Source organism: Periplaneta americana, chromosome 1, assembly GCF_040183065.1.
Source record: "Periplaneta americana isolate PAMFEO1 chromosome 1, P.americana_PAMFEO1_priV1, whole genome shotgun sequence".
Taxonomy (NCBI): domain Eukaryota; kingdom Metazoa; phylum Arthropoda; class Insecta; order Blattodea; family Blattidae; genus Periplaneta; species Periplaneta americana.
In genome coordinates, this window is record NC_091117.1 from 134,505,427 (window position 1) to 134,524,874 (window position 19,448).

The 19,448-nt window shown below is 34.6% G+C and overlaps 1 protein-coding gene across 1 annotated transcript in view; it reads right to left on the reverse strand.

Moving 5' to 3' along the window:
- Positions 1–12,486, reverse strand: part of dpy (dumpy) — a 673,297-nt gene extending 660,811 nt beyond the window's left edge. The window contains exon 1 of the mRNA XM_069827690.1: positions 12,386–12,486. Coding sequence (XP_069683791.1) covers positions 12,386–12,398 — 13 coding nt within the window. The 5' untranslated portion in view covers positions 12,399–12,486. The remainder of the gene's footprint in view (positions 1–12,385) is intronic.
- Positions 12,487–19,448: the final 6,962 nt, after the last annotated feature.

The following is a 19,448-nucleotide window of genomic DNA, read 5'->3' on the forward strand; positions in this document are numbered from 1 at the left end:
CGCGCGTTGCCAGCACGTGATAGAGGAATTATGAAATGATGATGGAATGAAGATCTGACTGAATGATATTGATGCCTAACATGAGAAAGCAGAACTACGAGAAAAACCCCAATTGCGTCCTGTCAATGAAAAATCCCACTCCTGAACGGGACTCGAAACCGATCCGCCCTGCGTGACAGGCTGATGATTAGACCACGTACCCATCACAGCAGTACATTAGCATCATCATAATATCGATTATTTCTTACAAGTACGATTGTCTACTGTATATACATTCAGGTTATAGGCCTATTCGGTTTCCTCAGAAGCTTCTCAAGAGTCGTATTTTAGTTTAGATACTTTTCGAAGAAAATCGACTGTTAAAATAGCACAATGTTTTGCAGTTTCCATTTATGTTATTATAAGTCACTGAGACCCTCTGTCACTGAAACGTTTGTTCAAATTCCTAATCAACTCAAGGCACTGTCTACAGCATTACTCTCGATTCTCACGGAATTCAATACAATAAATAAACGATTTAAAGGTTTGGACCTCTCTAATCGTTAGGTTAGAATGTTGCAAGCTTACCGTTTAAGACAACATAGAAGAGACAAAAAAGAATTTGCATACTTAATACTAGTATGTGAGGGAGAGATAGAGAAAGAAAGAAAGAGAGAGAGAGCAGGGTCGAAATTTTCTCATTACCATGAAACGAAATCGTGTCTCTTGTAGCACAGAAACCCTACCACTTGAGCTACAATAGATAAATAGTGTATAGGCAGAATTGTGTTATGTATACTGAGGATCACGTAAGAGTAATTCCTAAGGGCCGTATTCTTAGATATTCTTAGCACGGGCTTCCGGTGGATGATCAGCGAACTAACTTTTTCGTATTCATAAACCACTGTTAGCGTTATGTTATGATATGAATTCTGTACAAGTAACCAGTCGATAGCCGGGGCTAGTTTAGCACGCTCGTAGCGAGGGCTAGCGAAATGTCTATGAATAGCACCCTAAAAGACTAATTTGGCCGTCTCTTCAGTGTTGCCAACTAATACTAGATATCACCAAAAGAGGATAAAATCACACAATGCCATGTACTATAATAATAATAATAGTAATAATAATAATAATAATAATAATAATAATAAATAAAAACGATGTCTTGCTTATTTACCACGTCTCATCTTTATGTTGGGGAGATGTTTTCTATAAGGTTCAATAATTTGTGAAAGAGTACATTTTTCTTCTGGACCTTCGCACATTATGTTAGTAGTAGATTAGTGTATGTTCTAATATTAAAATGTATTTTATCTGACAATATGAAATTCATTGCTTTGATTAAACAGTTTACGAATCACGAGACCTAACCTAAAAATGTATTTTGTTTGATCACGTGAAATGATTAGTATGAATTCCGAAAACGAAGGCTTTAGAAATGTATGCTTTAGAATATTTACTCCATTATTGTAATAAAAGTCTAAACACGAAAGAAATTAATTAAAATGTGAAATAGTATTTCTATCGATTACCCAAGAGCATGTATCACACGAATATGTTATATTTATTTACACTTAGCCTACTGACTCTGATCTTGAAATTGTAACCACAACACAAAGCAACACATACAATAACTATCATGTATTAATATTAATAGTGATATTAAATAATTATTAATATGTTCAAATTTCACTAACTTCCAGTAATGGACTCAGAAATCTAGAACAATTTGAATTTTCAGAATTTAAACTACCGACAACTTGTGTCACTGCTGCCAACATAACAGTTATAAAATCACTATCAGTTGTATTTCTCAGTACCGAAATTTGAAACGAAATTGGCAAAAGAAAATTCAACTTGAAAACTAGAAAATCACTATAATTCACTAGCTTATCTAGTAAAGGTGGAAAAATGGTTAGGTTTCACCCTTGGGGTATTAAGTAATCTGACCCGGACTATAGCTTATATTTTACAAGTGCTCCATTATTAAATACGTGTTCACACCCATATCATTGGGGTGTATGAGTAACGAAATGATAGCGCAAAGTGCTATCTTGACCTTGACACTAAAAGGAGATGATGTCAACACAATACTACGACTGCCATTTATCCCTGAAAAGTCTCCGAAAGAGGATAAGTGGACAGCGGAACCATTCTACTGTAAGTTATGACGAGATATAGCCTAAAATCTATTCTTCTAAGTCCATTCAGTCCATATATTCAATCAGTAATATGAGTAAATTCTATTAGGCGTTATGAAACCAGTTTAATAACTTTAATTGCTATCGTAAAAAAATCCAAAAATCGAACTATCTCGATATTCACACCCTATAAATTATCACTGCAAATATGGAAAACTGGAAAGCATCCAAAAGCCACTAACGCAACTGCCCACCCTCACAAATTCCTTGTGGTATGATTCACATATTGATCCCGGATGTCGAAGTGTTCACGTACGTACATTTGCAGAAAACTCTTGTTTCGGATTAAGAGATTAAAAAGATATACGAGAACTTAAAACTGTCCTCCGAAAGATCAGCAGCGATCGCCGATGTTTGTAACACCTGGCAAAGCTCCGAGTTATGCTACTGTTAGAATTACATGGAAACATCTAAAAATCTGATTTCGGATAGTAAGCATGTGGAATATGGAAGTGCTATCTTTTAAACACTGGATTGTTCTTCGAGTATTTCGACGCCAATCTGTTCAAATGCTGATCAGATGCATGTTATCAACTGTGAAAAAAACTTTTGATTAGCTGTGAAGTAATTAACGAGTAGAAGGCATAAATGTTCACCAATTATCCCTATGATATATCTTGCTATCTTAAGTGGGGATTTGGTGTTGTGCCGACTACACGTCATTAGAACCCACTGTGTTAGTCTAACATTTGGTCGAGAAAGAAACCAACAAAGAGACGTAAGCCAAGAATATTCAAGGAGTGTAAGCATCATGAAATAATAGTAGCCGTATTACCTAGTGGTATTAGTAGTCGCAGATCTAGTAGTGGTAGTAGAACAAGAATGAATGAATAAATAAATGAATAAAAACGTTGAAGTAGTTTGAAACCGCAATGGAAACGGAAACAGGCATTTAACATTAACTTACGATACATCAAAATTCTGAATTAGACATATTTAATTCCGTTTAAAATGTATAGGCCTATGTAATTAAGATTTTCAGTTGAAAGTGGCTATATCTCTTAACAGAAAATAACTTTAGTTTATGTATAATATTTTTGCTCAAAAACACATCCCTATAAAATCTTATTACGGTTCTAAATGTTATTTCATATATTTGAAATTCAAGCAATCTGAGTTAACCATGCTATTTGAATTTTATAATTTGGAAATATTTTATTTTAAAATTGTGAAATAGAGAACAAGGCAATTATAATTTGAAGGAAGAACTTTGTAAAAACTATTATTAATTAATGGACATATTCGTATATGCTATCCCGTCACATTGTTGTTGAAATTTAAACCAGTACGTAATTAACGTTATAGTATTATACATATTTTTTGAAGATAGTGTGTTTTTCCTACATTACATTTGCCCTGTGTACTTCAAAAATGATCTTACGCTATGTTGACTACATACATACTGACAACTACACTCACTGTCGCTACTTATCGTCACTGGAACTCTCTCCCGCCTGAAGTCAAGGGCTGCCAAACCTTGAAATCTTTTAAATCCAATTTAGAAAATTATTTTATGACGAGTTGCCAAACTAACTTACTGTTATGACAAGTGTTGCATTGCATGTTATCACGTATTCACTACATTTTTGATACCTATTCTAGTGATATTTATTTCATTTTATCTGCTTTTGTTTCATCATATTTCCCGATAATGTTACGCCTATCATGTGAGAACTTGAGCAACTTTATTTTCATTTGGTGTGTTTTCCTAATAAAAACTATGTTCATTGTATGCTTTGTACTTATTTTGCTTATTATTATTATTATTATTATTATTATTATTATTATTATTATTATTACTATTATTACTATTACTATTATTATTATTATTATTACTATTATTACTATTATTACTATTATTATTATTATTATTATTATTATTACTGTCTTATATTTTTATACTTTTTATGTCTTATTTATTTTGACTTACTGTTCACATTTTGTTATGCCTTTTTCTTTCTTTCCAAACGTTATGTATTATGTCTCATTTCTACTGACTTGTTTACATTGTATTATGTTATTTACTTCAGTTTTTTGTGTATTGTATTTTGTAAATTTTGTAGTGTTTTTTATATCGCAGTTTTACTCCTGGTTAAATGCTAGAGAAGTCCCTATGGCCTTAACTCTGCCAGGTTAAATAAATTATTATTATTATTATTATTATTATTATTATTATTATTATTATTATTATTATTATTATTATTATTATTATTATTATTATTATATGAATGGGAAGTACCGTTACATGTGAATTTCTAATGGCTATTCACAAGGTTGAGAACTGTATGGAACAACAAACTAAATTCTTGAAGAGAAATGATATGATCTTTGCGAAATTATAGAAACAGAATATAAACTGATTTGAAGATAACTTACACAAGTATAGACCTGCAACACATAAAAAAACCTTATATAAGTATGTGAATATATTGTATGGCGTAACAAGTAAACTTGATTCAATTTAGTTAAGTTAGGGACGTTCTATTAAAAGACCTTTGCAAAAGAGAGAGGGAGGGGTCAACTGAGCAGTGTCATTGCACACAGTCGGTCTGCCTTTCCACTTTACTATTACAAGGTCAAATGCGAATATAAGAACATTACTTGACTGTTAACAGTGTTATTAATATGCTAATGTAAATGATTCTGGAGGGATAATGTCGCAACAAGTTTATTGAGTTTTCATCCTGAAAATAAAAATTTCTTCACTGTTCTGATTCTTTCAGAATTTCATTCATTTTATTAAGTATAAGCTCAGATGGTAGGGTAACATAATACCGGGATAGAAATAGTGCGTTAAGCATAGGAAATACAATTCTATGTAGTACGAATATTTCTCTCTTTTCCAGAAGGATTTCGGAAATAATTTATCAAAATGTTTACAAAATCAATTTAGAATTCAGATAAAGTTTTCAACTTTCTTACGTTATAATTTAAAATGCTGAAAGTTATAAGTTTCCATCAGCCTATAAATCCTTAAGAACTGAATTTGATTGCCAGAAAAATACCGGAAGTTCGTCTCTTTTCTTATGGACTCAGGCAGTGTCTCAAAGCTCAAGTCCATACTACACTCTAGTGACTAGCAACTAGGTGACTTGTAAACTACACACTAGGGAGCTTTAAACATGTATGCTTGAAACATGGCCTTCTTTATAGACTACCAGTATTTTTCTAAAAACCATGACATCACGGTGCAGCACTGAATTAAGAAGGCAGTGTTCTAATGCAGTTTCATTACGAGTTATGTGGAAAAGTTAAGGGCTTTATATATTACAATAATATTTAAAACATTGTACAAACGGTATTAAGAATGTCAGTGTTCAAAGTTAACGTGTTATTTTACATTATATTTAAATTATTTCACTTTCAAAGCATTTTCAGATTTCTTAACCCCAATTGCTGATGAGGTATCCATGTTTGTTTAGTGAACAAGTCAGCAATCAAGCAAGCATTTTCGTTTACTAGCTACTACGGATTTGATTGCTATGCATTATGTAGCTTTGGATCATAACTTCTGACGTCACATCCGGCTATTTAGTCAATAATCTAGTTCACTTCAGCTGAAAATGTAGCTTTGAGACACGGCCTTAGTACATGCTCGTTGTCTTGTGTCTGTTGTGTGTTTCCTCAAGCTTTGCCTTGCGTCATACTGACCACATTCCTAAGGAGTCCAGTAACTGTGAATGTATGCTGTTGGATTAGAATTCTTACATTAGTGAGGACGAAATTAAACATACGATCCAATCCTTATTTGAATAGTAAAGAATTTATAAATAAACAATTAAACAAAAGTTTCGTCTTTAGCCATACTTATCGCATAAAAAGGGAGCCTCCTTACTCCTGGATATTTTTTTCCAAATTCTCACAAGAGTAATGCTGCAATGGGTAAAAGACCCAATTCTTAAGTTGTGCGACGACGACGACGACGACGATGATGAAAGGAATGTTTCAATAAACAATTATAGTGTCAAAATGATAATTCATATAACAAAGAATATTAAATTATGAAAGAAAGCTTGTCGTCCTAGCAGGCCCAGACTACGTGTAGACCAGATACCTCGAGTCAGCGAACCATCCAACGGATCGAATTTCCTTGCTTCCAGCGAAGTGTTGGAAGTGTCTGCATTCCACACAACTTTCAACGGCTCAGCCGACCGAGCACAGACGCAGGCACATAAATCACTTCAGAACTGAAGTACAGACGCAGTAATAACATTATTATATTGCCAAGTACCTATAAATTTTTTAGAAGGAAAAATTTGTCATTTGCAACCCTTAAGGTCTTGATAGCTGTTCCTAAAAAACATTAAAAGATAAAATATTGTTTTCATCGCTAAAGCCTGTAGATATTCAAGAACCTTAGGTCTCGTTCCTCAACCGAATACTAATAGATACTCTGTCGGATTACCATGAAGAGAGATCTTCACGACGCAGGGTGTCCATCTTAAGACACTTCAGGAAATCACACTGACAAGGGAAAACAACCGAGGTGGCATTCCAACTGATGCATTGCTTCTTTGCAGTGTTAAAACTTCTTCTAAGCCTAAGTGTGAGTCCACATTGGAAGTTGGTTATTTAACGACACTGTATCAACTACTAGGTATATGGGATTGGTGATAGTGAAATGGTGTTTGTCAAGATGAGGGCGAGGATTCGTCCATACCTAATACTTGTTTTGCAGTTGAGGAAAACCTCGGAAAAATCCCTGTCATGTAATAACCCAAGTAAGTATCAAACCCACGCCTGAGCGCAGCTCCTGTTCGGCAAGCAAATGCTCCAACCGCCTGATCTACTCCAGAAGCCGTTAACTTTTCTAACAAATAATTCTTCTGCATATTTGCTTCTATATTAATTTATTAACATATTTTACTTAAGTATAACTTTTATCTCGTTCATAAACAAATTTCTAATAACTATCGTGATTTGTAGCAATTTTTGTATCCCTATTAGTTGAAAAACGAGACTTCATTTTTAGAATTGAGGAGCAAATTTTCAAAACATGACATGTCCGTTTTCAGAAAATGTTACAAAAATGTGTCTCTGTAATAAATGAAGATTTTTATATGGTGAAATTTTATATGAATCTATAGCAAAAAAGTTATAATAATCTTTAATATTTCACCACAGAAAACGCTTTGTTCATTACATACATGTAAGATTTTGGCATCTGAAATGTATTTTCTGGAAATGGATATGTCATGTTTTGAAAGTCTGTTCCTCAATTTACAGACTTTAATCGGGGGAGGAGGGAACTTCGTGATTGTTTGCGTTTTTCCTATTTTTATTCGAATAATGTTTATTGAAAACTCAAAATAAGAAGTACATATATATAGAATAGAATATAATTGTGTAGGATTAAATGTCAACACACACTTAAAATTATTCCTAACTTCATTACATCCGTCTTTTTTAAGAATCTTCTTTTAACACACTACTAGTAAGCTTTATTTTTATTCAACGCATTCTTATCACTTCGGTCTGTGTTATAAATTTTTCTATTTCGGTGTGAACAAAATATTAAAAAATTAAGTAAGCAATGTCAAGAGTATTATTTATTTAGCTTCTTTATATTTCTGTCCAAACCAAACTCAAGTATGATAGAACTTTATAGCATGTGTACAAATGAACAGGAAAAGCTACTATTAGGCCTATTCATTGCAACATGATAAGTAACACCAGATCTTGCAGGAAAGTGCAGCGACCAGAATTACTGTAGAAAGACGCTTCGATTCCTGATACGTTGATGATCTCAGTGATATACTGTATCAGCATTTCGTATCTTCTTTACGAATTTTTGTTACTGATGTTGAATTTGTAAGAATGAAAAAAAAAACACAAACTATTGTAAAGCTATTCAGTTAGATTTTGACTAGCTGTGATATTGAGCCACTTGTATTGGCTGGTGATTCATCCACTTCTCTTTCAATTTAAAACCAAACAATTTCAGAAATCATACTAGAACTGTGCCATTCTTTTGTATGAGACTGTGAGAGAATCTGTGAAGAAAAAGATAAGATCCAATAATTTTTATTACTTTTAGTATATTATGCACTTGGGCAGTTAGAAGAGTTGATAAACATAGATGAATTTCATTAAAACTTTATTCACAAAATCTAAGGAAGATTTGTTTAGAAACGAAGCAGAAAAACTAATAGATATTTGATTTGTTCACAAACCTTGAAAACTATGCACGAAGTAGTTTATTAACAACGCTAACAAACAAAATTAACAAAAACCTTCCGGTATGGACACATCCTTACGTGTCGCATAAATCAGTCAGAAACATAAAAATAACAATAAATTTTACTATTTATTATTTTTCTGGGATACATTTTGATAAGAGTTTAAAATTAATTACATATAATAAAAGTTTAGATACTTTGTGTATCATATTTATAAAGAAAGGTACATTCATATGACGTTGTGTGGAAGTCAAGATGTATTTCTACCTAGAACATGAATCTTTATTCGTTGACAGAATGTCTTTTGATCTCTCAGATAGAGTCCTGACGTCGGTCGTGCTGATTATAAGTTACAAGCGTCCAATCACAAATTTGCCTTGTGTTAAATAAAAACGCTGAGGTTCCAGGACAAATCCCGCTTGAAGTATGGAACGAAACGAAAGCTGTGTTAAGGGAATTTTTAAGGAGCTGAAGACTGCGTTTTCTTCTAGTAACTACGAAATTCATCAATACGGATTTTAGAAGGAACCTTGGCTACATATTTTTCCTAATACTTAACGAAGGTCAATTTATAATTCGAAGAAAATATTATTTTTAAATGCAAATAAGTAGTTTTTCAGGCACAATCATACTGCTACATGTAAGATTCCTGCCGATACAATTCTGTGGCTCAAGCAAGACATATCCGTCGTTGTATTCACTTTTGTTTAACAAATTTACATAGCGCATAGAATTATGTATCTTTCAAATTTCTTTACGGTAACTTACAAGTCATGTCGAAGTAACATTTATACAACCACAAGAACTGACACGATATTGCAGATATAACAATTTTCAGGCATCCTTGTTCTCATTTCGTATAGAACAACTTGAACAGCACAAAAATACACGTTAAAAGTGATTAGATGCAAATTTTTGAGCGTCTTTGACCTCATGGCGTAATACAGTACCCGACTCGCTCAAATTGCTAAGTACAGTTATAGATTCGTGCAAATGATATAGGATAAGCTGGCCTGGGCGGTGCCCGCCGACTGTTCTTATATGTTAGTTTCTTGGATCGCAAGGACAGAGCAGCTATATGGCCTCCACCCCGTGTAGCAGCGGATACACAACCGTGAATACTTGACAAAAAACGAGAAATGACAGATTCCATTAAACTCCATGTCAACTGTCACGTAAAAGCCGACATAAAAGCCCCCTAGCGACCAGGTTAGTTAATGTCTTTCATTATAACTGCCTTACCAACCCAGTGTGCAGCAGAAGGGTAAGTCAAATTAATAATGGTAGTTAATATTCTACACATGCCAGAGCCCACCCAGTAAACCTGCTGCCCATCTCACCAGGGATGCTTCTCAAATAAATGCAAGCTCCACACAACAGAAACAAATTTAACATTTTAAAACTAAACGTTACATACGACTGAAATTAATTACCATATTTGTAAACAGAAAAATAAGGAAATAATCTTGGGAGAAGGAATGTAATTATCTCTCCATTAATTATTATTAATATTTTGTAACTCTAGCACACATAGGTTAGTGGGTATGATCAAGAATAGGTTCTATTAAATTTATGATGGGCAGAGCGACTGTGAAATCGTCTCACTCGAATACCTCGGCTCCCTCTGACATTCCCTTTCTACCACTGCTCCATGATCGCTATAATAATCATCTCGCCTCTAAATTTCACCTCTAATAAGAACGGAGTGTTGAATAACTTCCAGTTACCAACTAAATATCTCTACTTTCTGAGTATGAATATAACAGATGGTATATTTTAACAACGTTTATAGACATAGGCCTAGCATATGTTTGTTATCTTGTTACTTGGTTCTTTATAATACTAATATATTCATTTTTTTTTCAGTGATGCATAAATTTAAAGTAACTTCATTTACTTAACGATTCCATACAGTAGGCATACATTAGTTAGTTAACTGTTATGTTAAAAAATATACGTATTATCAATTCCGATTCCGCTACTATTTTCGATATATTGAACTGCGATATGTTTAGTACTACAACCACTACATCTATTAAACTTTGGTATTACTGCAATACAAGAAACAATTTCAAATTTTGAACCAATAAATAAGTGTGTCAATTTATGAGTTCTTTTAATTATAACGAACAAGTAAGCTTATATTGTACGTTGTAGGCTCTGAATTCCGACTTCCTTTCTAAGAAAGTGATCTTATTTCTAATTGCGGTTTTTACGGTGTTAGCGTATAGGATACCTACACGACAGACATGTCCTTGAACTACCGCAAATTATCGTCATCTTTGTGGTTCATTTAACATTGTTTCAAAAGCTCTCTGAATGTAAAAGCAACATCGTCTGTTTGGTTTTGAAGAAAGTCTGCTAAGCCAACACAAAACTGGCACACTTTCAGATTATTATAGAACGTGCGAACAAATGTTTGTGTAACGGACATACTAAAGGCAATGCACACCGGTTAGTTATTCTGCTAGACACATTACCACAACTTTAATCGATCCTGTTAGTATAAGACATAATACAAGTGATAAAAAGACAGTTGGAACAAATTTTCTGTTGCATATGGTACGACTGCAGCCCGCCACTGAACGCCCACGTTTGCCATAAGAAGTAATGGAAAACGGTTGTGAGAGAAAGTTTTGAATGACGAAGTCTGTAGGTTGGCATTGCTTTGCAGTAAGGTGCTAAGCCTGGGTAGATGGGAAGGATACATGAATTGCGAGAGATTTCAACAGCCTAGCTGTGATTTCTCCCCACGCTATATCCCACACGGTGTGATGATACCTGAAGGTATTGTTCATTTCGAGGTTAACTTCCGTTTTCACTAGGTTAACACTGCCCACTTTTCTACAGTTTGAAAACCAGTTGTCCGTTTTCTCACAAGTTTTGGTTCGCTATTGTTTTTGCACACCTAGTCTCAACTTTTAAGGGAAAATAATGTGTCCATATGTTGTGTCCTGATCATTAGCTATGACCAAGCCTTTCTTGGAGGGGAGTTCAGGTCGAGAAGTCACACTGAATTAAGAACCTTGAAGTCGTCCAACTGGAACTTCGCTTACAGTAAAAAAAGTATTAAATAATTAAAAATAAGATGCGATGCTCGTTTTCATACCTAGACTTACTTTCACGTGCATATCCTGTTGATTTTACTGGCGCATTCACTTCTGCATTAGCACATTCCTATTGAAACATTTCACAACGTAAAAATAAAAGAATATTTTCAAGACATACTTGATTGTACTTTTAAGGCTTTTAATTGTCACTTCGCAAGTTTCCTTTCACTTACAATAAATAGCAGATGTCAGATTATCACTGTTACGCAACTCAGTATCCGTTCGGAAATCACTTTTCCACACAATCACCACAGTTACGAGTCACTAGTGTTGAACATCCACGTTCCATGTCTTGCTAACGTTGTATATCCATGTGGTTACAGGTGCGAATTCTTCAAGCACTGACACAGAAAAAAAATTGCTCCGGAAATGCCACCGTCCACCCTCAACAGCTGTTCACCTTCGTTGGTTTGTTTCTATTCAGAAGGAAGGGGATAATTTTTTCATGGGGATGTAAAGGTTCGAGGGTTAGTTTAGGCGGGAAGCTGCTGTATGCCTGTTACAATAGACCTTTCTACTGAATAATAGATCACATTCAGCGTGACAGATGGAGGAAAAGTTACTTTGCAAAAGTCATTCTACCATATATCCGTACAAGTGTTAAAACTATGCCTACAATAGGGAGATATCGTACAAAAGAAGATAACTAAGCACTTTGTACTGATAATATGGTTCCAGTCATTTTTTAAATTGTACGCTAAGATACAGTGTTTCACATAAAAACTTGTGCGTGAATGTTGTCAGTGGCGGGGTGCAAAATTAGGGAAGACCTGACAGACTGATTGAAGTATGGGTCATTGAATAAGATCACTTGGGCTTATTAGACATTTTTTGAAGTTATTGAAGTCAGTTAGTTATATCGATTCTTTAAAATGTAGTTAGGTTTCCTATAAAAGACACGGTGGGTGAAACTTACCCGTTGTAGCCATGGCTGCAGATCGCCACAGCTTCTACTCCCCGTCTTCCCTCTATCAAGTTGTAGGGAGTCTTCCTCACACAATGTCTTCTGCTAGACTGAAGAGTTGATCTAAGGTACCGCAGGAGGCAAGCCCCGTCTTTGGAAAGGTAGCAGGCAAGTCCACCAAGCCGTGACGTAACGACAACCTCGGCTTTCTATTGGCTGAAACCGGTCACTCTTGCGTGAGTTCCAAGTCAGTCACACCATAGCTGTTGCTGGTGGCCGACGGTGGTCGTTGCAGCAGCCGGCTCTAGTCCTTGCCACTACCATGTATGTATCCATAGTGGAGGCGGCAGTCAGTGGTCGCAGACGAAGGTGGCAGAGGTGGCGGCCCGGCTCGAACAGTAAAGACAACGTTACATCTGAAATGCATGGAAAAAAACAGTTACCTTCGTCATGTGTGTACCGTTGTGAATACTTTCTATGGCCCATCACTTTCCCTGCATTGCTCTCGATTTCAATAACACATGAATGAATGAAAAGTGTGACTATATGTTTCATCTTCAGCTTAAAATTCTTTTATTGGCTTCATCTTATAATTTTTTGTTGATATAATTGAACTTTCGACGACAAAATTTCATAACTGTAATGCAATATTTAATTGTAATAAATTAACTTCAACGCAAATTTAAAAAAATCGCTTTCATATGTCACTTAATCCATGTGGACCTACCGTTAATATCTTTAGAACACAGAAAAATAAGTCTAAGTGTATTTCTCTGGATTCTGTTCCGCAAATCTGAACGCTACAACATCATTCTGATATTTGGTCTATTCTTTGTATTACAATGACAGGATTTTTTTTTTTTGGAATAATTTTCTGAATTTGTAAAAATAAAGGAACACAGATTACTTAGTTCTACCAAACGAAACTGATTTTCAAACAAAGATCTTTAAACAATGTAACCTGAAATTGCAGTAATATTTGTACGAGACATAGAATTATATAAATTACATTTCCTGTTTATTTACAAGACTGCAATTCTAGATTTAACCAATGAACGAACATTCATTACAGCTTCACTGCATTTTCTTTTCTAATTTTTAAGCTTCGGATTTTACCTAGGAGATGTATGTTTGCTAATTAAGTACTGTAATATTCTGTAAGTTCCAGATGTAAACTGCTTCATAATAACACTTCCTCAGAGAGTTCTATTCTATATTTTCTAATGCTTGCCAAATAGGCCTATAAATGTTATAAACGAAAAAGTGATTTCGATTGCACTAGCAATACATGCATTAATTATATGCTAAGTCATGTGCATATGTAAGTAATTCAGGAGAACCTGCTGATCTGTCCTTTCTTATACCTATAAAATTCTAGGCCAAAATATATTTTCCAGTAAACAAATGTTAAAAATCTTACTATTCAAATACTAGACCTACGCAAAAATTATAGTTAGCTAAGTGAAATGACCAAACTTGATAAAATGGTAATAAAGAGAAGAGTACTACGTATTGTTTCTCGAAAGCCGGAAGGAACAAAGCAGATAACGATAACCTTAAAAACCGTAGAAAAACAACGGAGCAAAATAATCTGGAAAATAATGATATTTCAGTCAATATTTTCTAAAGTAACGATATTTTGGCGAATTCAAAATTATGTTGCGTTAAAAGTATCACGTAAAGAGCATAAAGTTGTTGTTTAGTCAACTGTCCGATGACAGGTCTGAACCTCACAAGTGATACCAACATGGCACCACTCATGAGGCAACTAGGTCAGAAGATAATGGGGAAGGGTAGTCAGTTATTTTCTCCCTCCATTGCATACATCGCCGATTAGCTACATATTACATTAATTTATTTATTTATTTATTAACAGGGTTACAATGTAAACTACATCTTCCAGTATCCAAAGTGTTTAAATTCTTATCATCTTCCTCCATTCTTCTCTTGCCTCCCAATCCCGTTCTTCCAAGCCTCTCTCCTTCATTCCACTTCTTATATCGTCTATCCAGGTTTTCCTTGGTCTTCCCCTCTTTCCTCTTCCTGGCGGAATCCATTCAAAATCTGTCTGAGCAATCTTGTTTCTGGAATTCTACGTACGTGGCCATACCATTCTAATTTCTTGTAGCTAACGAAATCTAAGAATGTACTATTAACTCCCATTTCTTGTCTAATGGTTGTGTTTCGAATTTTTTCCAATTTAGAATGTCTAGTGGACGTCTAAAACAATTCATTTCAGTGGAGAGGAGTTTCAATCTCATATTCGTGTTTAAATGCCACGTTCCCGCCCCATATGTTATAGTACTCCTTATTATAGATTTATAGATTTTGAGTTTTATTTCAATTGTTATTGTCTTAATATTACATTAAATAGATTTTAAATATAAGCATATATTCCTAAATTGGCATGTAATTATATTGAAATATAATATTCATAACCATTATCATCCTCGTCATCACGATCATCATCATCATCATCATCGTCATCATTCTCTCTTCCTCCTTCGACTGTTTTTATACGTTAGTTTCTTGGATCGCAAGGACAGAGAAGTTATATGGCCTCCACCCCGTGTAGCAGCAGGACCCTTCCTCATTCTCGAGGGAGCCTACTTTGAACGAATAACAGTAGCAAGACTCCACCGTTCATGACCGCATAAGAAAAATACAGGACAAGAGATATAAATACTGTCCCTATGAAAGGAAAGCGTATTTTAATTCCCCTTCTGGAAATAACACTCACCTCAGCTATGAAATGGCTCTCAATGGAGTACTACTCGTACAATCTATTATATGCTTAAGAACTTGAATTATGAAGCACTGAGGGACTGTTGGAAACCTCATTGTAAATCAAGACCACAAAAGTGAGGATAAGACGGGCCAAAGTAGAGCGCGGAATTAGATGATGCTAATATACTAACTTTAAATATTACAAATATGTTTAATTGAAGCTATACAATTTTTATCTAAACTCTTCTAAATATCATTGGCTTGTGTTTCTAGAAGTACAACTCGACTCATCTCATTCTGGCAACGTCATCTCCCCACCTTGCTTTGGCGGTATCTTTGTTTTATGTTCCGAGCCTCTTACTTTGCATAAGATATATCGCCGAGCAGCCTCGGCTCAAGCATTTGTGTACAATGACTCAATAGAACGACTGTCCTACTTTATGGAGCTATTTCACATAAGAAATAAAATAAAGTGTCATTTAATAATCTCATACCTTGCATTGAGATCTTATGTTTCATTCTGAGCAATCAATTTGACGGAACGATGAAATACAATAGGCCCGATGGGTTAAAGTACGTAAAAACTGAGAGAGAGAGTGAGAGACAGACAGACAGACAGAGACAATATTATAATGAAAGCTGGAAACAGAGTTATTTTCATAATCTATTATTATTATTATTATTATTATTATTATTATTATTATTATTATTATTATTATTGTCCCGCGCCGTGGCGTCGCGGCCTAAGGCATCCTGCCTTACGGAATACGCACTGGTTCGAGTCGTCCTCATGGAGGAAGAAATTTTCTCATGAAATTTCGGCCAGTGTATGAGACCGGTGCCCACTCAACATCGTGATGCACTTTGGGAGCTACGATAGGTAGCAAAATCCGGTTGCGAAAGCCAGCTATAACGGCTGGGGGGGATCATCGTGCTAACCACACGATAACTCCATTCTGGTTGAATGATCATTATCTCTGCTTCGGCAAGTGGACATGAGGCCAGCAGCTGGCTGGTCTGTGCCACGGATTATTATTATTATTATTATTATTATTATTATTATTATTATTATTATTATTATTATTATTATAGCTATTAGAGGAGTCACTAGACTCAACAGAAATCCTGGCGAGCATAGAATTAACTCTGTGTTGGAAGAAGACGGTGTTGCTATTATTGTAGGTACTAGTTCCACATCGCCATCTCATTATGGACCTAACTAGGGCTCAGAATTCTGTGACGTCATTTTTATCCTGATCTCTTTTACAAACTCAGGTCAAATTAAATACATTGCTAGCTTTTCTGAACATGGTGACATATAAATGCATATTTTACCATATTTTAGTATTAAGTCATATTTGACCAGAAATGGTATAAAGGTATATTTTTAGTCATATTACAAAATCGTTTTAACAGTTCTCCAATAATTATTAATAAGTTTTGTGTCAATAATGGCAAAAGATTTTTTTTTGTGTTTGGTTATTTATTTTGGATTCTCTTTCTTAAAAATACTTTGTGGTTGAATGAAGTTTGACTATAGCCTATTCGGTAGCAGGAGGTTGTCAAAACACAAAGATAAAAGAATGCTATGAATATGGGCAGTTTGTTGGTGGTCAGTCTGCCTTCGCCCCCTTCACTCCCTTCACTCCTTCCGAACATGTGATGCTTAAAAATTTCTAACCCCCCTGTTGCGAAGTAGTAATTCATAAACAGTAACCCTGTAAAATAGTTATCATGAGAACAGACGATGGACAATAATTTTCAGCCTTCTTTTATCCTTCCTATTTTCATAGGGTGAACAGTTCACTTTGGCCATTACAAGGAGTTAATATTCACAAAATAATGTTGTAGTATGGTGAATAAAAATGTTTTGTAAGTAATGTTTCGACAATGTTTATTTTCTTTTGCGTAATATTTCCAAGTTGTATGTCATATTTTGGTATTTTTTCGGGCATAAGTGTATGCATATTTCCAGAGTTTTAGGTCGTAGAAATCCAAGCTCTAATCATAGCCCTATGGGAAAGTGTTCGGCCTTGAACATAAGTACTGTAATAAATCCTTCAGTGCTTCGGTACATAGTAGTTGCTTCAAATGTATCTAAGAATACAATAATCTATAGTTATTTCTAGTACTATCTTCAATATTGGGAAGTTTAGTCCTTAGTTACCTATAGTGTAGGAAGAGCAAAGTTTCCATTTCGGGCAGAAGTGAAGGATTTTTTTTTTCGTCTGACTTCAAAGCTGTACTGAAATGTGCCTAGTCTCATCATAAATGAGAATCGACAGTATTAAATTTCCCCAGGCGTAGAATGAGTAATCACTCAACTCATATTATAGTGTTGAGATTGTGAAAGTACGGAAATTCATCATTTGGTGTTACTGGTACCACACAAATGCCACCTTCATCTATCTTACAGTTTCTTGAGGCTGGTGAGAAATATCAATGTAGGCCTAAGTTAGTCACTTACAAAGCGTTGTAAAAGCAAATCATGCATAATCGGTGTAAGATTAAAACTGCTTGAAAATAATTGAAACAAATCACTTAACCCGAATGTGCAATTTTACACTTCCGTGAGATTTTCCGAAAATTCCGAACATATGTGTATTTCTACTCCTTTAGGGTTTTTCGAACTGATCTCTTAGACACATCTGCTCTTAGATTACTCTCTGTAGCAATTTTTAATATTTTAAAGAATGTATGTCGAGAGAATTGCTTTCATAAATCTACGGATAAGAAATGTTAGCAATAACTATGACAAAAAAAACTAGTTGCTTTGAAATGAAAATAGTTTGAAATAGAAAAAGAGGAGTAAACATGAAAATGAGTCTCTCCGGTAGAATTATTTTCATACTATCGGCCTATTGTGTGTGTTAGGTTATAGGCAATTTTAATTCCTTGGTTTGGAGCCTGTTTATAATTCCAAGGTCAGCCACATAGAAATGTGGCACAAATAATACTACACCACCACCACCACCACCACCAAAACCACCACCACCACCAGTAAGATATGTGTATTCGCTTAAGCGTGACTGAGAAACAGTCAAGAAGTAGAATTAAAGATTTAGTGCTGTTTATTCCTCATTTTCCACGAATGTCAGGTAATCACATGGTGAATCCTCGGTCTCATCTCACCAAAAATCACATACAGGGTGTAAGGAGTGTAAGTGCTGTCCTTTTCACAGTCGTCGGGGATGGTCTACATGATTAAAAAATGTCCATACAACATAGGGTCAAAACTTGATAGTTTTCCCAGAAAAAAATATTTCTTCTCTTATTTTATTCGTGTTACACTGCTTATATCGTTAGTAAAATTACAAAAACAGTTACATCAGTAGGTATATCTAGCAAAGAGTTAATATTACTTTAAATACATATTTGTGTGTTCTATTGCGTTTTCGCGAAATTAAATAACATTGCATGCTTAAATTTGTTAATATTCTGGCGTAAGAGACGTGACAATATGTTCAGCAGGCAATACTCTGCACAGATGTACGTACATGTCAGCTGAGTTCAAGCTTTTTGTCCATAGGTCTACTGCCGAGCGGATGACAATTCGGTACCAGGTATTCGATAAACAACTTACAATGTCATTCACAGTTTAGGAATATCATATGTTATTAATTTATGAAGAAAGTCATAATTCAATTGAGGGAAGAAGATGTAGCCTACCGTCAATGTTTTCATTAATGAAAGTTACCTGATCGGGGAAATTTTGTAGCGGTTTCTCAACGATTATTAGAAACTAGGAGTTTCTTACATCGTTTCGAAAATCACACAAACAAAAATTTCTTTAAAAATGGTACTGCTTTGTGGAAGCGGGAGAAATTAAAATGTTATATTTAAAAAGAAGTTCGTGTGATTTTGTATAGTAAACCATTACTGTTTATTTTTTAGACGTACAATAAAAAATGGACCAGTATTGCCAATATTGTTAAATAAAATGGAAATTTACCATAAAGTTCTATTAATGAGATTGAAAGTTTGTATTTGCTGTTCGTTTCATGTAAACAACGGAGCATCTGTTTTGTACCGGTATGTCTGTATCCTCTCCATCCAGCAACGCAACGTTGCCAAACGCTTAATATTGTAAACTTTAATAATTAGTTAAATATTACATTAGAAAAAAATTGTGAGGACAGTTTTTCTTCCTTATGACATGAATAATCATCAGTTGAAATAATGGCACTTATACCTTACACTCTGTATAATCAGTTCCATCGACTGTAAATAACCTAGTATTTGTTACAATGTCGTTAAGTAACGGACTACAAATGTCCCTGCCACAGTGATGACATTAAATTCTTGAGTGTAAATAATGGAAAGATGAGATATGATCAGCACAACGCTC